This window comes from Rutidosis leptorrhynchoides, chromosome 3 (genome assembly GCF_046630445.1).
Source record: "Rutidosis leptorrhynchoides isolate AG116_Rl617_1_P2 chromosome 3, CSIRO_AGI_Rlap_v1, whole genome shotgun sequence".
Taxonomy (NCBI): Eukaryota; Viridiplantae; Streptophyta; class Magnoliopsida; order Asterales; family Asteraceae; genus Rutidosis; species Rutidosis leptorrhynchoides.
Window position 1 is genome coordinate 166933550 of NC_092335.1, and position 27103 is coordinate 166960652.

Below are 27103 nucleotides of genomic sequence, written 5' to 3' on the forward strand. Positions count from 1 at the left end.
TGACTCATATGAACGTTCCGACATTATGGCATAAAGAATTTAAGGCGAGTCGAGGAAAAACTTCTCTTTATCTTTATTCTATATCACGGTTAGTATTATTGAAAATACTAATCAATGATATTCTTGTGTCTTGAAGGAACAATGGCTCCTCGTCGTGTACGCCGCAATGAAACTCCCGAACAAGCTCTCGAACGGATGATAGCTACCGCCGTAGATGCGGCCATGGCCGGTCACTCTTCCAACAACAATAACAATAATAACAACCACAACAACAACAACAACAACAATGGGGCCGGTAACTCAAACGAGGGATGCTCCTATAAAGCTTTCATGGGGTGCAAACCTCACACTTTCGATGGAACCGGGGGACCGGTCGTGCTCACCCGATGGTTTGAGCAAACGAAAGCCGTCTTTAGCATAAGCAGTTGTCGGGACCAAGACAAGGTCAAATACTCCACTCACACCTTCGCCGGTGTCGCTCTTACATGGTGGAATACTTATGTACAATCGGTGGGTACCGATGAAGCTCACGCCCTCTCTTGGGCCGACTTGAGGGAAAAGATGATTGTCGAATATTTCCCTCGTGAAGAAACCCGAAGGCTCGAACAAGAGCTAAGAACTTTAAAGGCGATCGGAAATGATCTCAAGGCTTATAATCAACGATTTTCCGAACTAGCCTTGATGTGCCCAAATCTTGTGAACCCCGAAGCTTTAAGGGTTGAACTTTACATGGATGGTCTTCCAAAGAGCATCAAACACGGAGTAATGTCATCCAAACCCCCTAATCATCAAGAAGCTTTGAACATGGCCCGCAAATTGATAGAGACAGTGGACGAAATCGTAGTACCGGCACCTAAAGCCGAGGACAAGTCGGGTAACAACAAAAGAAAATGGGAAGCTCCCCAATCAAGCAACAACAACTTTGCCAAGAAATCTTTCACCTCCGACGGCAAGAAGGGTTATGCCGGAATTCTACCTCTTTGCAACAAATGCAACAAACATCACTTTGGCGAATGTAGTAAGCTAATTTGCCATCGGTGCCAAGGAATTGGTCATAAGGCCAACGATTGTAAAAGTGCCACTCCCGTCGCTCGAAAGTGGCCCAATGCACCAAAGACGGGCACTTGTTACGAATGTGGCCAAACGGGCCATTATAGAAATGCATGCCCGAAGAGGAAAGATAACCCCAATACGCGCGGCCGAGCTTTCAACATCAACACCGAGGAAGCCCGGGATGACACTGAACTAGTCACGGGTACGTTTCTTCTCAACAATTCTTATTGTATTCATCGATGACATCTTGGTCTATTCTAAAAGCGAAGAAGAACACGAACAACATCTCCGACTTGTGCTTGAACTATTGAGACAAGAACGACTCTATGCCAAATTCTCCAAGTGTGAATTTTGGTTGAAGGAAGTTCAATTTCTTGGTCATGTTGTAAGTGATCAAGGTATTAAAGTCGATCCATCAAAAATCGAAGCCATTAGTAAATGGGAGACTCCTACTACTCCTACTCACATTCGTCAATTTTTGGGTCTCGCCGGATACTACCGTAGATTCATCAAGGATTTCTCTTTGGTTGCTCATCCTCTAACTGCGTTAACTCACAAGGGAAAGAAATTCATTTGGGTGACCGAACAAGAATCCGCATTTCAAATCTTGAAAACAAAGCTAACCACCGCTCCTATCTTGTCACTTTCCGAAGACAATGACGATTTTGTTGTAAATGCGATGCCTCGAAACATTGTTTTGGGTGTGTATTGATGCAACGAAAGAAAGTCATTGCTTATGCTTCTCGACAACTCAAAATTCATGAACGAAACTACACGACACATGATCTCGAACTCGGAGCCGTTGTCTTTGCACTAAAAATGTGGAGACACTATCTTTATGGAACCAAGAGTACTATCTTTATCGATCACAAAAGTCTCCAACACATCTTCGACCAAAATCAACTAAACATGAGACAACGAAGGTAGATTGAAACCTTAAACGATTACAATTGCGAGCTTCGTTACCATCCCGGAAAGGCAAATGTAGTAGCCGATGCCTTGAGTCGAAAAGAAAGAGCGGTGCCTCTTTGTGTCCGAGCCTTAAACATCACCATCTACACCAACCTTAATAGCTAAATTCGGGTAGCCCAAGATGAGGCTCTCATAGATGAAAACGTTTCACACGAGCTCTTGAACATTCCCGTCTCTCGATTCGAAGTTAGGGAGACCGGACTTCGATATTTCGCCGGAAGGATTTGGGTGCCTAGATATGGGGACCTACGAAGTCTTATTTTAGATGAAGCCTATAAGTCACGATACTCGATTCACCCCGGTGCCAATAAGATGTACCACGACCTTAAACAACAATATTGGTGGCCGAACATCAAAAGGGACGTAGCTACTTATGTTTCCAAGTGTTTGACATGTTCCAAAGTCAAAACCGAACACCAAAGACCGTCCGGACTACTTCAACAACCCAAGATCCCGCAATGGAAGTGGGAAAGGATAACGATGGATTTTATCACCAAACTACCAAAAACGACGGGCGGTTATGATACCATTTGGGTTATTGTTGACCTTCTCACCAAATCCGCACACTTTCTCGCCATGAAGGAGACTGAAAAAATGGAGAAACTTGCACAACTTTACCTTAAGGAGATCGTAGCCCGACACGGTGTACCTTTATCGATTATCTCCGATCGAGATGGCCGTTTTGTTTCTAGATTTTAGCGTACCTTGCAAGAAGCATTGAGAACGCGTTTAGACATGAGCACCGCATATCATCCTCAAACCGATGTGCAAAGCGAACGCACAATTCAAACTTTAGAGGACATGTTACGGGCTTGTGTTGTCAATTTTGGAAAAGCTTGGGACATGCACTTACCTCTCGCCGAGTTCTCTTACAATAATAGTTATCACGCGAGTATAAAAGCCGCACCTTTTGAAGCATTATATGGCCGAAAATGTCTCTCTCCTCTTTGTTGGGCCGAGGTAGGCGACGTGTAAATCACCGGACCCGAACTCATTCACGAAACCACCGAGAAGATCGTACAAATCCGAGATAGGCTTCGGACGGTCCGGAGTCGTCAAAAGTGCTATACCGACAAAAGACGCAACGACCTCGAATTTCAAGTCGGTGACCGAGTAATGTTAAAAGTCGTGCCTTGGAAAGGTGTAATTCATTTTGGAAAACGTGGGAAATTAAATCCGCGGTATATTGGTCCTTTCGAAATCTTGGAGCGTATTGGAACCGTTGCTTATCGTTTAGATCTTCCGCCTCAATTGAACTCCGTTCATCCTACCTTCCATGTAACTAACTTGAAAAAGTGTCTTGCCGAACCCGATATCGTCATCCCTCTCGAGGAACTTACTATTGATGACAAACTTCATTTCGTGGAGGAACCGGTTGAAATTGTGGACATCTCCGTTAAGACATTGAAACAAAGCCGAATTTCGATTGTTAAAGTCCGTTGGAACGCCAAAAGGGGACCCGAGTTTACTTGGGAAAGGCAAGACCAAATGTAAAAGAAATACCCTCACTTGTTCCCGGTTCTGGAAACACAAGATTTCGAGGAAGAAACGACGATTACTACGCCTGCTTAAATTTCGAGACGAAATTTCTTTTGAGGAGTAGGTAATGTAACATCCCGCCTTTTTCCGTTTACTTTTCCGTTTAATTATTTAAATTCCGTTATATGACTATAACATCTCCCGTTAATACGCGTTTTAAAATATCTCGTTTAGGTAATTCACGCACCCGCAACCGAACTAAAGGGATCAAACTTGCCAAAGTGCCAAACCTTTGACTAGGTCAAAGGGTCAACACTTCTCCTCCTCCTCTCATTTATCCATTTTCCCTTTTACATTTTCTTTTAATACTTTCAATTATTCTCTCAAACTCCATCTCAAAGAATCATCATCTAAATTCGTTCAAGCAAGCTTAAATCAAAACACATTACATATTTGGAATCCTTGCAACTTCCTCTTCGATTCCATACCGATTTCATTACATTTGGGTAACTTTCTAAAATCACTAGATTTTATGTTCTTGATGTTTTTAAGTTATAAAGTTGTTAATTAGTGTCTATGGCTCAAGTCTAACATGAATATATGATTTATATGTTCGATTTTGTTATTTGAAGTAACTAGCATGAACATAAACTTTGGTGTGTTTGATTTGGTGATTTGGTTGTTGAATGATGTTAAAATGTTATAAATGCATGTATTAAATGTGTTCCTAACATCAATAGTTTCAATTTGATGTGTAGGTTGTTTTAGAAAACTTCATAAACATGATTAGTGATTTTGATGTTGTTGGTTAGGGTTTGATAGAATTGAATGTGAACATTAAATGCTTTGAATGACATGAAATGTTATTTGTAAGTGTTAGGTTGTATTGTATGCTTGATCACCTTCGAAACGGCATATCATTCATGTAAATTTGTTGCCGAATCATCGAATTTCATTTATGAACTTGAATGCATTTAATGAGGAGCTTTGAATGTGATTTTTGTTGTTGTAAAAGTAAATGTGATTGATGAAATGTGTTTAGTTGTTTTCCTTGTCAAAATACCTTTCCGATGATATCATGCTTTGGTTGTTTGCGGGTCATAAATGGTGATTGTTTGAAGTTAGGTTCGTGCATAAAACTTAAAAACTGCCAGAATTCTCTGCACAGGTAATGGCGCGGCGCGCCATATACCCGCGCGGCGCGCCAAAGTGGGCTGTCCAACTTTGTCAATTTTCGAAAAATGTTTGCTATGCTACGCACCTCCGATTCACATGAAACTTATTCTAACATGCTCATATATGATTAAAAACCTCAGAAAAATAGTTCGGGACCAGACCCGAATGTGTTGACTTTTTCGTTGACTTTGACCGACCAAAGTTTGACTTTTTGTCAAACTTAACCAAATGATTATGCAATCTTTCTAACTTGTTTCTATACTTGTATCTTGCATGAAACTTGACAATTTGATTCACATGCTACATAATCGAGTCGTATTGAGCCATAGGACTAATTGAACATCTTTGACCAATCGTGACAATCGTTATTGATACAACCTAATTGTTTAGGTCGAGACTAGCATTGTTCTTGCACACGTTACTTGTTGGAGTAAATTTACTTTCCTACACTCAAGGTGAGATCATAGCCCCACTTCTCAAATACTTTTATACTTTTAAAATCGTGGGATGAGAAAACATATACATTACATACTTATATATACTTTTCACATGTATATATATACTTTTCATACTTTGATACTTTGAATACTATACGAAAGCAAAGATACATACGAGTTAGAACGAAAATCCTCAAGTCCAATTATCATTAGTTACACTTGTAGAGTGTAAGCGAGAAATTATGTTGTGTGGCCATGCTGGTTTGACGAACCCTCATTCAGATGAATGAAACGTACTTTCGATGTATAGTGTAGGTTCTAACACTATTATGCAGAGGTAAGATTCAGTTAAGTTTGATAATTGGGTGCTCGTGATACAAACACATCTTTTGAGATGTATACGCTTGATAAACGATTTATACTAAACCTTGTGATACAAATATACTTTATGCATACCACTATGATTTCACCAACGTTTTCGTTGACAGATTCTTTTATGTTTTCTCATGTCCTTGAATGCTTAATGATACATGCTTCCGCTCATTCTTTTTGATACTTGCATTGGATGTCGAGTATACTTGCATACGTAGAGCGTCTTTTGACTACTTTCAAATTGTGTCGCATATGTTTCATTGTACTTTAAACCTTGTTATGTAACTAGTTGTCGAACTACTTTGTAAACCTTGAAACATCCATACTTATGAAATGAATGCGACATGTTTTTCGGTCAAACGTTATCTTAAAGACTTATGACCATGTAATGGGACCTACGTAGACGGCGTCGTCAAACATGATTTGGTCGGGTCGCTACAGCACGTCCCATTCTTCTTGTTTCTCAGAGCCAATTATGATCCACCAGATCATATGCACACAACGAAGCACCTACATCAGAACCTTTTAACATTTTAGTGTCTATAACGCCATAGTCAAGACAGCGAAGCTAGAGCTTAATATTTTTTTATAAGTGTTTGGTATAGTAGATGTAAAGTGTAAAATAATACTGTAGTATAACAAAGAGTACTTTAGATATTTTAGTATCGTAAGCTCTACATTTCTTAAGAAGCTACCAAGAGCTTATTCTTATAGAGCTTTTTTTTTTTTTTTTTTTTTTTTTTTTTTTTTTTTTATAAGCTCTAATTTTTGGTATATGCCAAACAAAGTTTATTTTTTGGAACTTATTAAAATCATAAACTCGTGCTCCTATAAGTTTTCTTAAGCTCTCATAGGGTATGTTTGGACGAAACTAACGAGAACTGAAGCTGGAACTTTTAGGTAGAGTTGGAGCTTATAAGCTCTAATAGCAGCTGGTCAGCCAAACACACTCGAAGTTAGGTGCATGGAGAATATAAAAGACTAGGGAAATATGAAATGAGTGCATTTCCCTTGAGCGTACTAACATAACATGTGACATGTGAGTGAATTTAACAATTTCGTGTTGGGGTGCAAACCTATCCCACATAGGAGGGAGACAAAAACAAATGTATGTATATAAGTCTAAGGGAAAGTCCCTCTAATACCAATTGGTTTTAGAAAAGGATGGACTCTTGAGCTTATATTGCAGGACATTGTGTTTGGGCTATGCGATCCTTACAAATGGCATCAGAGCCAGGTTATAGCCCGATGTGGTGAACAACGCAGTGGTGGCGCACCCCTAAGCGCACGGTGCGACATGGCACACCCCTCAGTTTGCCAACGATAATGGAGCCATGGTGCCTTATATCGAAAGTCTTCCTTCCCAAGGCGTGGAAGTGCGGCGTGTCCCGATGGTGAAAGAAAAGTGAAAGAAAGAGATCGGCGGTATAAGAGGCGTGTCCCGGTAGTGAAAGAAAAGTGAAAGAAAAGAGACTGGTGATATAAGATGGCGGGAGTATCGTTGAAGGGGAGGCTCGGTGATGTGATCTTCGGTTTGAGGGGAGGATTGTTAGGGCGCAAACCTATCCCACATAGGAGGGAGACAAAAACAAATGTATGTATATAAGTCTAAGGGGAAGTCCCTCTAATACCAATCTTGAGCTTATATTGCAGGACATTGTGTTTGGGCTATGCGATCCTTACATTTCGCTACACCCGTTAGTAATTAGGACGACCACATAACTTTTGTAAATTACAAGGACCGTATAAATAAATAAAAATATTTAGACCGAATAAAAACAGGGACTCTGCCGTAATTGTATATTCTGAATTCTCAAAAAAAAAAATATGTACGTAAATCCTTTGCTGTATAAATAAAATTTACCCTAAATTAAAATACTTACGTTTGGTTGGCTGCTCCTTTGCACTTTCAATTCAAAACTGTTCCCTGATGATGCTGCTGATGATGATAATGGAGCCCTGAATCGATCAAAAGCGTAGAGGTAATTCATACTCTGTTTTTTCTTGTATAAAATCTAACATGTACGGAGTACTTTTCTCTTACTTAGCTTAACAACTCATTTTACCGCGGATTAATATAATTTTAATTCAAGTTTTATGCATTATCCATCTATAATCTATCTACTAATTAGATTAAAAAACAACTAAACAATACTTCAATCTGATAATGGGCCCCTAAACCGATCAGAAGGTGATAATTTTGGGTTTTTTTCCCGTCTTTTATACGGAGTGCTTTTTGAAGTTGAAAGACAAATTAAACCCCAATGCTGAAATTGAAAAAAACAAACGATGGTGAAAAGCGATGATCAGTTGAATGTCGCCGTCTTTTTAGGGTACCAAATATGTTTATGATAACTAATAGAGCAAGTATTATTAGTGACTTAATATATATAAATTATAAATAATTAATTAAATTAAATAGTTTTAATAGTGATAGAGTTATATGTAATAATGAACAATGAATAATACTAATATTAGTGTTACTTTTTTTTATAACTGAAAGTACTTAGTAATACGTTTGGATTTGCGGACTTACATTATATGCTGCAGACGTGGCGTGTGTATATGATGAAAACTCAATGCATGAGTTTGGATATAATCAGCTCCCTTCCTCAAAACATAATGGAAACTATTTTAACTCTTATGCCAATACGAGATGCATTGAGAACGAGCATTTTGTCAAGGAAATGGAGATATTGCTGGATGACTATGCCCAAACTTGTATTTGATTACAACCTGATTCAAGCGTTAGCTATTGACGGAATTTTGGTGCAATATAAGTTTGTCATTGCGATCTTCCATATTTTGTTAATGCACAGTGGTCCGACGATGCTAAAGTTTGAGTTTGATGTCGACAAATGGTCCATGGTAACCGAATTTGACCAGATCATACTTTATCTTTCAAGGAGAATTAATGTGAAGGATTTGAGCATTGATACTTTGGACACCTTCTACAAACTACCAACTTCGTTCTACTCAATGCAAGGGTTAGAATCTTTAGAGCTAATAAATTGTGAATTTGAACTTCCATTGACATTTAATGGATTTAATAAGTTGAAGAAAATGTCCTTTGAAAAGTTTCAAGTTCCTGCTCAAGTGCTTCAGCGTTTGCTCTCGAATTCCCCACTACTTGAGATAATCCGTTTGGTGACGTTATATAACCTTTTGTTAAGTTCCTTCACTTGAAAATTTGATTGATTAAATGTATGTTTTTGTTTATAGATGGAGTTTGATTATGATGAAGAAGACTTTGAAGAGGATTATGAAAAAGAAAACTCCTTTAATTTTGTAAAGTTTTTCGAGTGCGTGCCTTTAGTTCATACTTTAGATCTCTCAGAGTATTACATGAAGGTGATTTTGATCAAAGATTGTATTACATCTCATACCAGAATATTATGATTGCTAATCTTCATTTTTGTTTTTTTTTTTCTTCCTTAAAGTACTTAAGCGCAGGTGGTATGCCAAGTAAGCTTTCGACTTCTCACCTCAAATATGTTCGTTTAGATGTGTGCCTAAGGGAACAAGATGGCATTTCATCTGCCCTTTGCATAATCAGGAGCTCACCAAATCTAGAACGAATATTTTTACAGGTATATATAGTCATATTGCTTACGATAATCGGATAATGGTTATTATAATACAGTTTTGATGACATTTCACCATGTTTTCTTAATTAGATGTGTGGTAATGAAAAGTTACCATATCTGGGAAGTTGCAATAAGTTTGTTGATCTCCAAGATGACTTAAATTTGCAGTTAGATCATCTTATACGTTTTGAAATAGTACGATTTAGTAACAGTGTGTTTGAGATGGAATTTGTGAAACTCATCGTGGCTAAATCGCCTGTACTAAAGATAGCACGAATTGAGCTTAATGAAAATGTTTCCATTGACGAAGAACTGAAGCTTCTTAGAGATGCTATATATCTGCCATTTCCACGTGCATCCCCTTCAACAAAATTAATTATTGAACGCCCAAAATTTTAAATTATGTTTTTTTTTGTCGGATTAGTTCCACTTCGTGCTTTGTGATAAATCCGAAGCTTGCCTTTGAAGTGTTGTCCTACTTTCTGTTTATGTTATTTTTCTGATGTCTTTTGAGATGTTGTGGTATTATGTGGACAATTATGTGGAGTACCTGTTTCGATTATGTTATTATGTAGTATTAAGTGCTACTTTATGCTTTGTGATAAATTCGAAGCTTGCTTTTGAAGTAAATAAATCATCTCAACTCATTTAAGTTCATTATTTTGTAAATACTTCTTTATCTTGTTATTGGTGATTAGGAAATGCAGTTTCTAACATATGCCTACAGAGAGCCCCAAATCAATTTGTCAAATATGTGTAACAACAATTGCCTAGGAATATATGCATTACCTCTGGTACACTTCTCATTATTTAAGGTACACAGTCCTAGATTTTACATGTATAATATGATGATTTTGGATGAGGTGAAGGACTCAAATCTACATATATTTTAAGTTTTGAATGTTATTTTAATTTAGAACATGAATGAAATGCATTCATACTAAAAATGAATTCGGGCAGAATGACACTTCAAGTTTTGACTTTGGAGTTTGTCAGTCAAAATTCTGACTTTGGTGTTTGTCGATAAACTCTTATGTACCTTCAAGCTTTATACTAAACATATAAACTCTTATGCCAATACGTGATGCATTTGAAACTAGCGTTTTGTCGTGCAAAGTGGACGTAAAGATGTACATTGGTAGCTGCATGAATATTAAGCCCGATGAGATGGGATATATAACCTAGACTAGAAGAGTAGATTCAGATATCGTATTAAATACTTAAAATCAAATTTGTATTACGTTTAGATATGATGTATTATTATAATCTATTATAAGTGATCTTCTTGTTTGTTGCCATTTATATAGTGATTGGTAGATGTGCTACAATACAACCCAAAGGAAAGATCTTGTCAATCAGGCTCTTGACTCTTGAGTCCGTCGTGCCATTATTTTACTAAGTCGGAGTCTGTTCTTCCTGCACAACATAGTCTATGATATCCAGACTTCGACTTTCATACTCAAAAATACTTAGACATAGTAAAATAACTTTTGACTCATCAGATTCTAAACATTTCCTAAAAAACGGTGGTGATTATTAATGACGCTAGTTGTTTTAATTCATAAAATGACAAATGTGGCTCATTGGATGAGGTTATTTTGAAAGGAAATGTTTCGAATCTTCCTTTAGATGTTTCAGCTGGTGTATCGAGTATTGGTGGTGTTGTTGGTTTTGATGAAACTAAAGAGAAAATGTGTAGCAAAATGTATGCCAACGAGGGCCCAGTCTATGATTCTGATGCCGTTTCTATTTGTGTTTCGGAGCCAAATGATTATAAAATAACGTTTGCGGAAAGGTTGGCCCAATTGAAGGAGAAAAGAGAAAGAAAGAAGAAGTTTTGGATTAACGTACGTTAAAATTGAACGAAGATAGGCCATTACCGGTGTTGATTGGTCGTAGTGGAAGAAGATATTGTGATTGCGAGGTCCCCTCGTGTGAAGGTTTTAGTAAATCGTGATACGTCTTGAATAGAGATGTTTCAAGAAGTTTACTTGGTAAAGCTAATTTGAAGTCAAGAACGAAGGAGAACGAGGCTTCCACTTCGGGTACTTAAAAACTTAAAGATCACATTGATGACATGAATTACGAGGACGCAATTCAAAACTTGTTTTTGAATTCTCATGATGGAAGAGACGACGGTTCATCGGCAAACGGGAAAGGAAATATGTTCACGGAGGCTTTTGCGGCATTCAATGAAATGATGACACGTTTGGCCGAGGAGAGTGTGGAGAGTGTACCAGGTAGGGATGGCAATTGATCGGATATGGATCGGGTGATGCCGTATCCATATCCATATCCATTTATTTTTTTTACTTTTCATCCATCCATATCCATATCCATCGGGTGAAGCGGGTTAATAGATAATTATCCATATCCGTTTAAATTTATTTTATTTTTAACAATTATAAGCGGTAGTTCACTATATACGATCAAAAGTAATATTTTTAAAAGTTTATGCGACCGAAAGTCACATTTTACTAATATATATAACAAATATTCAATAGATAACCTATTAAACGTGTAAAGATATCGACATGTAAGTTGCTTACTTTTAGTTACATGGAATCACATTTGAACCACCAAAGTACGATAAATACATTTGATTATTTAAACAAAACAAAATATAAGAAGAAAGTTATATTTTTAGAGAAAATATAAAGAAAGATGAATATGAATATAATTAATGAAATATCACTACATAAATGATACTAATTTGAGTGATAAATTTATATATTTAGTTATTTCGGGGGAAAGCGGGTTCATCCATGGATGAAATTTTTTCATCCACATCCATAGCCATATCCATTTAGATCGTCCATATCCACGAATAACCGGGTGGATCGGATGGATATCTACTGGATCGGGTATCCATTGCCATCCCTAGTACCAGGTGACAGATCCGCCAATGTGTTATCTTACAAGATAGGGAATCAGTCCGGAAAGAACACTTTGAAAGAGACGATTAATGGTAAATTGAAAAGGTGGACCTAGAGATGAGAGCTTGGGTTTGTCTCGTGTTTTTTTGTTTACCTTTTGTTGTTTGTTGATTTCACTTAGTTCGTTTGGTTTGGTTCCTATTATTATCGTGTTCTATTCAGTTTAGTATTGGTTAGTTTGTTTTAGGGTTTTTGAGGGAGACTAGTTTATAGATACTTCTTGTTTAGATGATTGCTTTTTAGGTGTGAGTTTTCACGTTTCCCTACTCTTTTGTTTTCTCTGTTAAGAGCATTTTTCTTTGAAAAAGGACCTCATTTTTATATAAGTTGTAGTTATTTTTGCCAATAAAACTAACATAAAGAGCGGATTTAACAATCTAGAAATGTGATATTGAAACCGAAATATAGAACCCAACATTATAATTGTTAGAAAAGGGATAAAACGATAGATAGAAACTAAAAATCGGATAAAATATTACTGTTGAATCGGAAAATAATCTCAATTTAATTTCGCCTCTGATTGAACTTGAAATAAAATTATACCATTAAAAACACCTACATATAGAAAGCAACAAAAAGCACAATATCCACATTGTTATCAACATTCATGCCATATGATCGAACCTAAAACAGAGTTTTGACTAAAAAACAATTTATTTAAGGTCAGTGCTAATTTTTGGGAAAAGTGAAGGTGATTGATTGTTTTAACTCCGTTATTCATGTAAACCTGACCAGGGTTTGGATTCTCGGGGGCGTAAAATAATCAATCAGATTAATCTATTCAATTAGATTTAGTAATTAATATTGAGAAATCGATTGAACTCCGATGATGATCGGAATTCAATCGGAATGTGAGTAAACTTATGATCCAAGTATTAAATTTTCCAGAGTAAGTTTATAGTGATTGTGTTGTATGTAATGAATGACTCAAGGGGTCTATTTATTGATAAGAAATTTGTTAGCGGGAATGATGACATGACACACGTGCCTTTTATGGTTGTAACAAACGGGTATAACAAACTTTCGTGTATTTACGGGCTGACGTGGCACAAACACTCCAGTCATGTGCCATGCCCACATATTTTTGGTGAACGTGTGGAGGCTACAAGATATTCTACATACGTTTCCCAAACAGAAAGGCTTACGTGTGAACACAACCTAAGTGTTTCTTTACGGAATCTTCCATCCGGATACTTTCTATCCGCTTATCATTGCTTCATCCGGATATCTTCTTCCATGGACTTTTGTTTGGAGGGATCTTTACTTTTTTTTTTATCTTTGCTAACGGCGCCGGCTTGTTTGTGACCCTTGATGGTCATGGACTTCTTATAAAATAAGTAATAATGTCTACAAAATTTTAAGATTATTTGATACGGATCTAGAGAGCATAATTAAGTTCCCTCAGTTTGGGAATGCTAGCAGGCACAAGCTCTTTACCAAACTTATACACTTATGACCGATTTGACCTACATTAAATGCACTGATTGATAAAAAGACATCTCTGCCACCACACTGTTTGCTCTATTTTTGAATTTTAAATCATTGTCTTCCAAAATGCCCGTATGTTTTCTCTCTCTCACTTTTTGACACCTGTCATCATCATCCACCATTAAATCTTTATTTCATATTATATAAATACCTTTACATCTTCTTTATGCCATTTTTACGGTTTCAATCCTGTTATTCCTCTCTCTGTATTAGCAAACACTTTTAAGATCTCACTTTTCTTTAAACTTTCGGGTCAGTTTCCGTCCCTTTCTATATTTCTTCATATTTTTGTTGCATAAGAAATGGCTAATGAATCTGCTCCTTTGACAAGTGGTCGAATCGCTAAGATTAAAGTAAACGTTTCACAAGTAGCGAGTCTGGTTGATGTTGACTATATGGCACATTTATATAATGACTTTCCTTTCGTTAAGACCTATAATCCTTCCATTCCTTCTCCCCACCATAGGGCTCATAATCCTCCTTCAAAATTTATTTACTACTCCCCCGTCTCATTCCAATTGTCCACAGACAAAAAACACGCAGTTTTAGGATATCCCACTAACTTCATTTCTCCACCAATGAAATATCTTCTCTCTCCAGATACATCAATGAAATATCTTCTTTCCTTTCTATTTATGGAAGTGGATTATCATGATGGGACAACCCAAAATGAAATACTGCCCTATTGGAATGAGACAGAGGTAGTACTATTTATGGTAATGCTATTGCTATTGTGAATCTATGCCTCCCCTCATAGATTTATTATACGATTGTTTTTGAATTTTATGGCATTTCTTCGGCCTAACTTCATCCTCATGCTTACCAGAAATTAACCATGTGGAAAATGTACTTTCATTCCCCAAACATTTGCGCTTTTCTATGGTTTTTTCGCTTTGCTTTTGTTGTTGGTGCTTCCGAAATTGGCTGGTACCCCATAAACAGGAAATTTGGGTATTTCTTTACCGGTGACATGGAAACATCTTTGAAAGGATGGCGATAATCATTCTTCTTTATTCTTAAGGAAAAATTGCCTTTAAGGTTTCTTGCCCTTTGTAACTGTCGGTTTAAGCCCAAAAAAGGAGTGTGCAAGGCACCCGTCCTAAATAACGCCGAAGAAGCTCTTTTGCTTTAAATAAAGAATAAAAGATTCCCTCAACAGCCCTTTCCGGAACATATGTTGGTAATGGGCAAAAATAGTAATAATTGGGAACACCGTCGTTATGTTCCGGCTTAGTTTATGAAGAACAGGATAGAATTACCCTATCCGAATTTTTTGTTGTTTTATTATTATCTTTATTGATATTGATATATTAATATTTTTATCTAATTTTTTGTAGAGATGGAGCTTGGTGGATCCATGGCTTTCAAAGATTTGGATGCTTTATCTTTTCAAGTAGTTGAGCTACTTCTTCAAGATGAAGAGGTTGTGGAGCGTGATCTTGCCGAAACTGAGCAAGGAAGTGATTACAATGCCTCAGACAACAATGACATCATTCATGCAGCAACTTTCCCTCTACCTTCAGGCACTAAACGCAAAGTCAAGGGAGTTATTACTTTAAAGCCCAAGAAAGCTAAGCCTAAGTTTCATTGCTTTACATTTAAATAACATATTCCGATGTCTTTTCGTTTCTCACTTTGTTTTTTGATTCTTTCAGCAACACTTTACTCTCTTGATGGCACCTCTAATGTTGAGAAGATTACCCTTTCTGATTCTTCTACTCCTCCCGAGGATCCTGACCAATTTTTTGCTTTTCCTCCCGAGGAGTTTCTTCAAGCCTCTTATCCCGGCTTGAAATTGACTATGCCGGTCACCGACACTGGCTAAAGAAGCTTGCCTCTCCTATCCTTACCGAGGCTTTTCAAGCCTTTCCCCTTAAAGATGCAAGGAGTGCTCGTCTTCATGCTCATATTTTGATTAGTTCTACCATTCTTGATGGGCTACTCTGTGAAGAGGATGATGAGAATGTTGCTGCTGCTGAACTTGCTTCTTGCCAGGAAAGGCTCAAAGCTGTTGAGGAGCAAGTCAGAGGCAGTTGGAGGACAAAGAGAATAATGCCGAGGCTACAAGGGTACGTCATTTCTATAAATATTATTTACACTAGAACTAGAACTAATTTAGAAATATGAATCAAGCGTTGATGAGTGTAGAAGTATGGGTGGTGACATATGTAGAAGTAAAAGAAAAAATGACAATTACTTTGAAAAAGTGAAATTGGTAAAAATACATTTTTTTCAATGTTTTCAAACAATATATACTTTTTTAAAAGAATTGTCAATATACACCATTAGGTCGACCATCATTTTAGTAGACCACGGGTATAGAGTGGTCGATCACACTTTTTTGACTGTAGTCGACCAACTATTGGTCGACCACTTCACAATGATGGTTGACTACATAGTCTACCAAACATTAAAGATGAGTTGGTCGACCACTTCAATAGGATGGTTAACTACATAGTCTACCAAGTAGCTGGTCGACCACTTCACAATGATGGTTGACTACATAGTCTATCAAACATAAATGAGGAGTTGGTCGACCACTTCAATAGTGATGGTCGACCACTTCAATAGTGGAAACAATGTGTAGCCGACCATCATTATTGAAGTGGTCGACCAACTCATCTTTAATGTTTGGTAGACTATGTAGTCAACCATCATTGTGAAGTGGTCGACCAACTCCTCTTTAATGTTTTGGTAGACTATGTAATCGACCATCCTATTGAAGTGGTCGACCAACTCCTCTTTAATGTTTGGTAGACTATGTAGTCAACCATCATTGTGAAGTGGTCTACCAAAATGATGGTCGACCCAATGGTGTATATTGTCATTTTTTTTTTTTTTAAAGTGTATATTGTTTGAAGGTTTTGAAAAAACGTGTATTTTTGTCAATTTAAAAATATTGGTTGAGTTTAACTTGTTATCAAGTAAAGTCATAGTGTTTAAATTATATTATATTAGTGACATATTTTGAGATGGCTAGAGCAACTTGAACAGTTCAAATGTTCACCGTTTATCATTTACTAGGAAATCTCCATAAAAGTTAAGTGTCTACTAGGATCCACTATATTCAAGGTGAACTTACTTGGTTAAATGCAAATATTACCCCAATCTTGATTATCATAGAGTAGTAAGCCATTTTATATTTGATTTGATTCATGACTGGACCATGTATCTTTTATCCCAGGAACTCCATATATACCAAGAGACACCCACACTTTGCTTAAAAATTCTATTAGTGAAGGGTTATTTGGCAACTGACATATACAAGCAACACTGGGAAATCATATATTCATCTCAAGATAACATGTGGACGGATCCCTGATTTCTTTTCTCAAACCTTATTAGCAACATATATTTTTTGCGTGGCCAGGAAAAAAGATCCGAAACAGTCACATGATAATCTGGTTGGCCGAATCATACGTGTAAACTAAATATTGAAGTAGAGTAACCATCTACAACAAAATAAGGGATTCCATATATCATCGTCTAAGAACAGTGGGACTAAAAACATACGGAGTACGGAGTATATCTTTTAGGTAACGAACTTACCTATCAATAAAACCTCAAAGGTTGATGTTCATCGTTATCTTTTGCAACAGTCACATGATACTAATCAAAGCACTGGTTACTAAGCCAAAAAAAAAAAAAAAAAAAAAAAAAAAAAAAAAAAAAAAACTTTGAAAAAGAATTTTACAAAAAATCTCACTCAGATTTCAGATATAACCTGAAAAAGAAAAAAGGAAGGGCCATATATATGCAAACTAGAATGGATTCTTGTTTTTCTTCCCAAGTGTTTTGCTTATTATGGTAGTCCATTTCATTGTATATAATGAGGCACTAAATAAAAGCCAGCACTTACCACCATAATTTGTCTATTCCTGTTTATGCTGTTTAGTTTGCCAATAAAAAAATAAATATACCTAATAATAATAATAATAATAATAATAAAAAAAAAAAATGTTTCTAAACTCTACTTTTCCTTGCGTACTTGTCCTCCTAGTATATTTGAGGCAGCTCAACGCGCTTTCGATGGAGCCCTTCGATCTTCCTTGGAGCGTATTGTTACTGCTTCAGGGCCTGGGTTTGGTGATTGGCAGTGGCGGCTTGCCACCTTGCCATTTGCATTTGGAGGGCTTGGTGTTTATTCTGCGGGAGATGTTCGTCATTATGCTTTTCTGGCTTCTCGATTACAGTCTGCTGGATTGCAGACCAAGCTACTACGTCATGCGAGTATTGTTGGTCTTGGTCGTGCTTTTGAAGATGCATTGGGTCTGTTTAATAAAACAGTTGGGTTTGATATTTTAGGTAATCCGAGTGAGGTCGCTGCCCCAATACTCATGAAGAAATTGGCAGATGTTTATTTCACAAAGGTTACCGCTTCTGCAGAATCCACTTTTTCGTTATCTCCCCGACAATCGGCCTTATGGAAATCACAGCAGAGTGATCACACCTCTGCTTGGCTAAGGGCAGTCCCTATTTTGGGGTTGGGTCAGACGATGAACGCAAAGACTTACCGATGTGTGTTGTGCTACCGGTTAGGTGTTCCATTGTTCTCTATCTCGACGGCATGCTCTGCCTGTTCAAGGGTTTTTACTGGGGATATTTTCGGAGATCACGCGGTGTCTTGTGCTGGTATGGTGGGTATTAAGCATCGACATAATATTGTTCGGGATTCCCTTGTTGATGTTTGTTATCGATCTGGGATTTCAGCGAGAAAGGAGGTTGACATTGGGTTGTCTGGAGGGAACGACAGGGCCCTCAGACCTGCAGATGTGTTACTTTATTCCTGGGATTGTGGTCGCGATGTTTGTGTTGACTTGACAGGGTCTTCTCCTTTGACACAGTCTGGGCTTTCTGACTTTGTCCCTGGACGTGCTGTGATTGATGCGGCTCGTCGGAAGCGGGTCAAGTACGAATCTAGTTGTCTGGCGATTGGTTATGGTTTCATTCCTTTCTCATTTTCTTCCCTTGGGGAATTAGAGAAGGAGGCTGTTTCTTTGCTAAAGCGGGTTCAGAAGAGTTCGATGGCGCAAGATATTGGTGCCGGTGCTGCTGCTCATATTTTTACTAGGATAAGTTTTGCTATTGCTAGAGGTGTGGGGGCTCAGATTATCTCTAGGCTTCCCACTAATTTTTTGTAAGTTTTAAAACTTTTAAGTTTATAATAATAATAATAATAATAATAATAATAATAATAATAATAATAATAAGGTTTGATTTATCAAACATGGGCCCTTTAATATGCACCCCAACCCACGCTCCTCAATGTGACTGATCCTTGTTTCTTGTCTCCACCAACATTTCTGTTTCTATATCACTTGATCTTTTCTTTGACAAAACTAGTCACCACATAACTCCAAAAACTACCAAATACTTATAGGATCCTTTTTACTAGCTCAATTAACCACCAAGTATCACAATTATATAAGCTAATGAGGTTCCATTCTAAAATCAAATGGTGATAGAGGGAGTAGCCCACTAACTTATATATCGCCCTTGAAATTTATCTCCCTCTTATGTGGAATTTGATTTGCACCCCAAGTCCCCAACAATACTACCAATTTATGACATATATCTTGAAAAAATGATAATTACCAATAAGTATAATTATCTCATTTGCAATAGTTTTACGTAACTATATGTGACCAAAGATGTTCTTTCAGTAAGGTTTGAACTTATGACCTCTTGTAAGAACATCAGGACGTCACGACTCAAATCAAACACTAGATGATGGTTTATCTCTCTCATTGCAATGACATCGATCACACGAATTGTAAGTTTTGACGTATCATGCAAATAAAAATGGTTCCAGGTACACAAAGTAACTATAATTTGTAGGTTAATGATTACAGCCAAGTGATCACCACATATATATGTATATTCATATATATTTTTCACAAAAAAAAGGTTATTATAAGACCAAACTAATTTTGTTGTAACGCAATATGTGGTGTTAGACGGGTTTGGTATTATGGCTCAAGTTCGATTGTGGGCTTGGGTCCGTTAGGATTTTTGTGTAACTTTTAGGTTTATGTATACTCTATATATACCCCTTACCGCCGACAAACGTTTTCGTTTTCATTTTTGCGTATCGTCCGTCCCACATGCAAAATCACCAACACCCTAAGAATTTTCTAATGTGTTCTCAAGAAATCTTCATCAATTATTAAACCTACTACCTATATTTTTTTCTTTCGAAGTTACTCTCTATTTTGCTGTGTTTAGTACCTTAATAAAATAATAATCAGCGTGAGTATGATCCGTCTAGCTTGACTAGGTTCCAAATCCCGAAAAAAGAATATTGTCAAAACTCTTGTTTGCAGCATTGAAGAATACTGTTATCGTCAACAAAAGTAGCATATGAAAGCGGTACTTGATCTAGGCACAGCAAGCCACGGCGTAAAGAAAAAAAAACGCTACGGAAAAGGAGAAACCGTCAAGAAATCTGCAACTCTATAAACGAATATAGGCTATTCGATGCAACAAATGAGAAAAAAAACTAGAGTTTATTTTATTTCTTTAATTTAATATTTAGTGTTTTCTTCCAGTCCGAGCTTTCGCGATTTCGCCGCTCGGACTGCGGGGGAGTGTTAGACGGGTTTGGTATTATGGCCCAAGTCCGATTGTGGGCTTGGGTCCATTAGGGTTTTTGTGTAACTTCTAGGGTTTATGTATAGTCTATATATACCGCTTCAATAATGAATAATAAGGTACGGGTTCTATTCTATAAAATGTGGCTCTTCATTTCGATTTCAAATACATAGTACATAGTATCAAGGGCGGAGCTTTATAGGGGCAGGAGAGGGCTCTCGCCCCTCCAAAAGTTTCAGTAAGTAATGATATTTTGTAACCCTTTGAGTTACGGACGTTTGAGCTTTTGAATCAACTAAATCGGAGTCTATATGAAGAAGATAAGACTAAAATGGTGAATGCGTGCAGATTTTGTTTTCATCAACAATTTACTTCATTCTTTCGTATCTTTTGGGCATTTTACCTTGAAATCAAGTTTAAAACTAAAATTTAAGAAGTTAACTTAGATGATGCACAATTAGGATCGATATTGTCACCTAAAATTTATATAAAATATGCAACTTTGTCCACCAAAGTTAACGTTTTTTCTTGTTAAAAAACATATCACACATTAGAAAAGTTTTGGCTCCTCCAACAGCAACGTTCAAGCTCCGTATAGAGTTACTTTCTAAAAACAGATCTCCATGGATTTGTTTATTATGTGTATCCAGCATTGCTTAATATTCAGTGTATATGTCAAAAGGATAAAGGTATTTTAAAGATTAATTATTCTGGAACATGTTTTGGAATCCATATAAGTTTGTTTGATTCGTGCGTGATACACTGTGTATTGAAAAAGGTTTAGCCGTTAAACATATCTTTTATTCTTTTGATACAGAGAGAGTAAGTATAATACTATATGGATTAGAGCATAAAATCATAAGGCATATATAAATATAAATACTATTATATCTTAAGTTGGTTAGGCCTTGTTCTTTTATAAAGAATTTAATTTTTTATAGATTATAATAATACTATATGGTATGAACACACTTTTTGCATTTTATTCTCAATGATATATCTTAAGAGACTGTTATTCTATTCGCATCCGAAATGAGGGTCCTTATAGTGTCAAAATGAGCATTAATTGTGGAAGCTTAGCATTAAAAAATTAATAATAACTTCACTGAATCTACACCAAATAGAAACAAAATATCAAGTAAGCTAACCATTAATTAACAAAAGGAATAAGATTAATGCATTTGCTTGAAGAGTACTTTATTTATTCAGATTAATAATGTAGGGACTCATTAGGTGATTCAATTAAATGAGTTTTTAGTAGCAACGTTTTTAAAGGATTTAGTCCTGACATTAAGAGTGTTACAAGAAGGCAGAGAAACAAAACTCAGGGTCCAGAATTTTTAGGGCCCCGATTTTTATATATATATACAGACATAATCAGAAATTTGAGAAGCAAGGGAACTAGAGAAATACAACTGAAGCATCGATAGCAAAGCACAATGAGTCCAAAAACAACAATCAAATGCTCCAGAAAAAAAAAATCAAAGTCCACCGGTATTCTAGCAAGGCCGAAAGGGCCCTCTTTTTTTTTTTTTTTATCTCATTTTAGTTACTTAAATTACCGGCCCTGCAAGAAGGTACAAGCACAACCTCATAAACATCTTCAAGATCTCTTAAATTAGTGTAAGTAGTAGCAAGTTGTGCTTCACTAAGCAACTGCCTTAGTTCATTTGTTTCTTTCTTGAGCTTATCATTTTCTTGAATAACTTGTTCACGTGTCTCCAAAAAGCGGTTCATCTTGTCTATGAGCCCATGGTTCTCGTTTCTGAGCTGCATAACATAGGTGCATAACTCGTCCAACTGTTTTTGTTTCCTCATTCGTGACCTTCTAGCTGACTCACGGTTCGATATCATCCTCCTTTTTTTCCTATCATTAATGATACTTATTTGGTTTTCGTCCGCTTCATCTGAAGTGCTCGAGTTATTATAGCTCAAAGGTGAAGATTGTTGATATAAATTGTACATGGGCATTTGAGGATTTGAACTAGGTTGCTGATAGTAAGGTAAGTTTGTGAATAACTCAACGTCGTTTTGGAATGAAGTGAAGTTTGTAGAGATGTTACATGAAGGGTGTTCATAATAGTAATTTTCCGCCATCTTAATTTATAGATAGATTTGCGGTGTATAGGCTCGAACCAATCTTTATCTTAAGAACAAGCGAATAAATTTTTTGCGCGGCCGCGTTTAAAAGGTGATTTGATGATGATGCTAAGAGGATGAGGATAAAATGGATGAGGGATGATGGGTTTTTATAGGAGGTGAAAAGGGGAAAATGAAGCAAATAGGCAAATAGCAAACTGCAATAGTGGCTAACTTTGGCTTACGATAGCTAGATTGGTTTATAATTTTCATGAAATTACTAGCTTTTTGAGAATGACGAGTTGTGAGTTATAATGGGATGATGTACGCTTGTTGTGATTGGGTGTGTTAAGAAAAAGATACTTTATGAAGTAGGCCCAAATTAGTCCATCCATAATGCAATTGGAGAATGGATATATAAATAAATATTAGTAACATTTAACATTAATATTAATATTACTCAAGTGAATTACATATAGTCGTCCAACTTAAGTACTTAACCTTCTAACAAACACCAAATATATATATATAAACAACTTAATTAGTTTGATATTTAGAGCAAACTATATGTGATTATCACAAACTTTACTTCGATCACCATGATATTATTAGTTTTAATTGTTAATTCAATTAAATTTGTCTATTATTTATTATTTATTATTTATTATTATATACATATCACATATAATATTATTAACAGGGTAACAAACTGTCATTTGATTTTTAACTTGTACGAGTATATTATTAGTTATATCAAGTCAAGCTACCAGTGGCCAAGGCTCCGTTTGTGAGTTCTTTGCCGCTGTCCAAAAATCAGACCTCAACTCAATGTCGTTTGATCGTGGCGTTAGTCAAACCGTGAGTGGGTCAGAATTTCAGCACGTCGTAAGAAAAACATACTGATTCGTCGGAGGCGTAATTCACAAACCGCGTAACGGAATGCAATGAGGCCTATATGAAAAATCATCTACACAACCTGAGGAATCCAAATCTTAAACTTCTTGAACCTCCGGTGTGCTGTTTTGATCAGAATGGGCTGATCGAGTTGTTATGAACGTTTAAACACTTTTCGACTCAAGTAAGGTGCACTTTTATTGCATGTAAGCAATATAGCTTCACCCTTTTTGGTGTCTAAAGCTCTCATGTTGAAAAAGATTGCATCTTTATTACATGGAAGTAGTAAAGCTTCAACCTTTATAGTAATCAAAGCTTCCACGTTCAACAAGATTGCATCTTTACTACGTACGAGTAGAAAAGCTTCAACCTTCTTAGTGTTTCAAGCTTCTAAGTTTACAAAGGTTGCACCTTTATCATATTTAGATGATAAAGACTCAAGCTTTATGTTCAAGTTTGCTTCTTTATCACATTTTGATGATAAAGACTCAAGCTTTATGTTCAAGTAGATGAAAGCTACAACCTTTTGCAACTAAGGTGCTAAAGATTGCATCTTTCTTCCATTTTCAAAATAATAACAAGTTTGTCATGGATCTTTAAGCTAGAAGCTTAGATCTTCATGTTTTAAGTGACCATAAGCAAAACAAACTTAGATCTAACAAGATTCATGAGACCATAAGCTACAAAGCTTAGATCTAAACAAAATACATGAAACCATAAGCTACAAAGCTTAGATCTAACAAGATTCGTGAGACCATAAGCTAGAAAGCTTAGATCTAACAAAGATTCATGAGACCATAAGCTATAAAACTTAGATCTTAGATGATGATGATTATGAAATAAAAAGTAATAAATAAAGTGAAACTAAGCATAAAAAAGCAAGAAAACTTACAAGCTTTTCAAGAAATTGAAAAGGAATGAAACTAGAGCTTAAACTTCCTTAAAGAAAATTTCAAAACTTGAAAAATGATGAAGATGATGAGTGTGTGTATTATGGCCAAAATTTAAAGGGGAGGGGAGGGTTTTGTGGTGCTGGTGAATGGACAAGAATGTTGGGAATCTAGTACACATGTAGTGACGACTTTACTTTATGGTTGGTGGGTTACTTTATGCTTAAAAGGCTTAATTTTTATGAGTTATCCATGTTCCATCTAGTCCACTAATTAACTTTGGTTGGGCCATAAAATAAATAATAGTTCTAGTCCAAATAAAATGCTAAGTCCAAGTAGGGAGCTAGTGTGCACAAGTAATTAATTAAATTCTATTAAAATAATAATTAATTAATTGATTATCACTAATAAATAATAAATAAAAATAATAATAATATTTCAATTATTATTAAATCAAATTGTAAGTCATCCAAAAATCTAAGTCCTTCCGGCTAGTGACGCTAACGGTCGAATCTATTCATAAATAAATTAAAGTAGGCTATTCAAGTAAGTACGCATTTATGAAATATCGCGAATTATTTCTAAATATGTCGTAAGCTCAGAAAATATTCAAGATGACAGAAGTATATACGCACATAATATAAATTACACATATACGAATGCAAGTCGAAAAAGTCGGGTCGTTACATTACCCACATGTTAAAGAAAATTTCGTCCCGAAATGTAACATCCCGTTTTTTATACATGTCCTAAGGTACGCATTTGATCTTAAGAACGTTTATACTTGGTCGTATATGTGATTAAATGATTTAAAGTCTTAGTTGAAGTATACGAGATACGTACACACACACACACACACACACACACATATATATATATATACACACACACACACACACACATGAGAATGTATACATGTATAAGTATATGCATGGGTTATGAAGGTATTAGGTCGAGTGACACTTTGTGGTGAGGACTAAGTGTATATGCGAAGCGAGCATGAATCGTACGAGTCATACTACGAGTCTTGGGTTTAGTTAATTGAAAATTGGACAATTTATGCCCATGGTCGCGCCGTGGAGGCTTGGGGCCGCGCAGCGGTAATGTACACGAATCAAGATCAGGTTCCACGTTTAACAGCTCAAAAATCATGAAGAAAGCCGCGCCGCGAGGGTGTATGGTCGCGCCGCGACATCACTGCAGGTCTGATTCGATTTTCGAATTTAAAAAGGGGTGGATCGAGGGTATTTTCATCTTTTCGCGTGTGGATCAGATTGTGGCTCAAAATCCTAGCCACATATCTCTTTTTCTTCATTTCTTTTCCCTTTTTCTTTCTCTCTTTTCTCTCAAACATAAAACCCTCTTAGATTCAAAGTGAGATTTGAAGGTGAAGATTTGTGATTCGATCTTAGGAGCAAGAAGGAAATTTGTTCTCCTCGTTCGTAGCTATGATTTGGTAGTTGTGGTAAGTGTTAATTCCGAGTTTCAATTTTTAGTTGTTTTATGACTAGTGATTTGGTTATGGGTGTTGTTGTAAGACCCATTTTAGGGTTTAATGGTCGATTTTGGGGTGAACTTGATGAATGGAAACCCTAAGGTTTTGAAATCTAGGGTTTGGTCCTGAAATTGGTGTTTGTAAGTGTTAATTTTGTTGTTAAAACACTAATACACTTGTGAATTAGTGTAAGTTTGTTAATGGGTTCAAGTTTGACCAAATTTGTAAGTCTAAGTGTTAAAATGGGTCAAAGAGGTAATGGTTGACCTAATTGGGTGAGATGGGTATGAAATACCCTAAGTTTGTGTTAGTTGGTGTTGGTAGACTTTAATCACTAGCTTTTAGTGATTAATGATGAGTCTTGGCTTAAATGGGTGATTTTGGTGCAAATAGGTCATTTAACGCAATTGGGTCATTAAATGCTCAAGAGTTAAGTGTTGGTGGTTAGTTCCACTAGTTTGTATGTTGATTTGGGTACTTAATGTATTAGGTACTTCGCTTGAAGCTTACGGAAGTGTTTAATCACCACCGACATGATAAGGTGAGTGGAATAATTATATGTGTATGTATATGATGTATTTATTTGTGTGGTGTAAGATGTGGGCTATTTGCGGTGTTAAGACATCACATTTTACGTGACGAGTGGGTTAGTCACGGTGTTAAGACACCACATTGTTGCGAATGGTGGGTTAGTCGCGGTGTTAAGACACTACCCGGGGGTTAGTGATATGCGGTGTTAAGTACACTAATGGATGTTGTGAACTCCGATGGTCTCTTGCGAGTACCATTCCCTTGTACAATTGGTTAACCATGATTGTGTGCGTTTTGTATTAGCATATTAAATTGTGAACTATATGCTATTGGTAATGCCAGCTTAGTGTGAATTGCGGGTATTTTGTTTGTGGATAATGTTTGCATGGTTGTTGAATTGCTAGCATGTATGCGGTGTTGTGTAAGTGATTGCAAGTAAATAGATTATATATGTATATGTATAATTATTGCATTCACTAAGCGTTAGCTTACCCCTCTCGTTGTTTACTTTTTAGATGCAGGTGCGGAGAAAGGGAAAGGGGTTGTTGGGCACTAGATTCCCCTTGTTGGATGTTTGTTGAAGTTTTTGGAAGTCGACCTAGTATTTTGGGTAGTTTAGCCCCAAACCATGCTCGAGTGTTGTTCGGATTAAAACTATCACGTTAATGGGTCGAACTTGTAAACAATTGATTAAAGGCCTTTGTGCCTCTTATTGTAAATATTAAACTTGTTGTATGTTTAAATGGGATGTATGAGATGGTTTACATCTTGCGATCATTCAATTGGCGCGTAAATGGTTTATTATATATAAATAAAAAAAAATTAGTCGGGTTGCATACGGGTTGGGTTGTTTCACGAAATTTTAAGTTGAGGTAGACGGCAGGGTCGTGAAGAGGTGAGGATATTTCTGCTTCATCTGATCCTCTCGCTCCCAAGTAAATTCGGGTCCTCGTTTAGCATTCCAACGGACTCGGACGATTGGAATCTTGCTTTGCTTCAAGGTCTTGACCTCGCGGTACATGATCTCAACAGGTTCTTCTACGAAGTGGAGTTTGTCATTAATCGTAAGCTCGTCGAGGGGTATGACAAGTTCTTGTTCGGCAAGACACTTCTTCAGGTTCGA

The 27103-nt window shown here is 36.6% G+C and overlaps 2 protein-coding genes and 1 long non-coding RNA gene across 3 annotated transcripts; 2 read left to right on the forward strand and 1 right to left on the reverse strand.

Moving 5' to 3' along the window:
• The first annotated feature begins 7388 nt into the window (after nt 1-7388).
• On the forward strand, nt 7389-9733 carry LOC139896977 (F-box/FBD/LRR-repeat protein At1g13570-like). The gene is made up of 5 exons (XM_071879614.1): nt 7389-7471; nt 8040-8636; nt 8712-8840; nt 8930-9079; nt 9167-9733. Exons 2-5 carry the CDS (start codon nt 8055-8057, stop codon nt 9473-9475), a joined length of 1170 nt encoding a protein of 389 aa, XP_071735715.1. The 5' UTR covers nt 7389-7471; nt 8040-8054; the 3' UTR covers nt 9476-9733.
• A 4578-nt stretch (nt 9734-14311) lies between these two features.
• Nucleotides 14312-17011, forward strand: LOC139896979 (uncharacterized). The gene is made up of 3 exons (XR_011776407.1): nt 14312-14680; nt 14838-15569; nt 16685-17011. It is a non-coding gene; the product is annotated as an uncharacterized lncRNA (long non-coding RNA).
• Nucleotides 17012-21439: 4428 nt separating this feature from the next.
• LOC139896980 (basic leucine zipper 43-like) lies at nt 21440-22294 on the reverse strand. The gene has a single exon (XM_071879615.1). The coding sequence runs from the start codon at nt 22186-22188 to the stop codon at nt 21637-21639; it is 552 nt and encodes a 183-aa protein (XP_071735716.1). The 5' UTR covers nt 22189-22294; the 3' UTR covers nt 21440-21636.
• Between the last annotated feature and the right edge of the window lie 4809 nt (nt 22295-27103).

Coding starts and splice junctions, on each gene's coding strand:
- LOC139896977 (XM_071879614.1), top strand. CDS start 8,055: ATGATGAAAACTCAATGCATGAGTTTGGATATAATCAGCTCCCTTCCT. Junction 8,637..8,711: donor TACTTGAGATAATCCGTTTG/GTGACGTTATAT, acceptor TTTTGTTTATAG/ATGGAGTTTGATTATGATGA. Junction 9,080..9,166: donor TAGAACGAATATTTTTACAG/GTATATATAGTC, acceptor TTTCTTAATTAG/ATGTGTGGTAATGAAAAGTT.
- LOC139896980 (XM_071879615.1), bottom strand. CDS start 22,188: ATGGCGGAAAATTACTATTATGAACACCCTTCATGTAACATCTCTACA.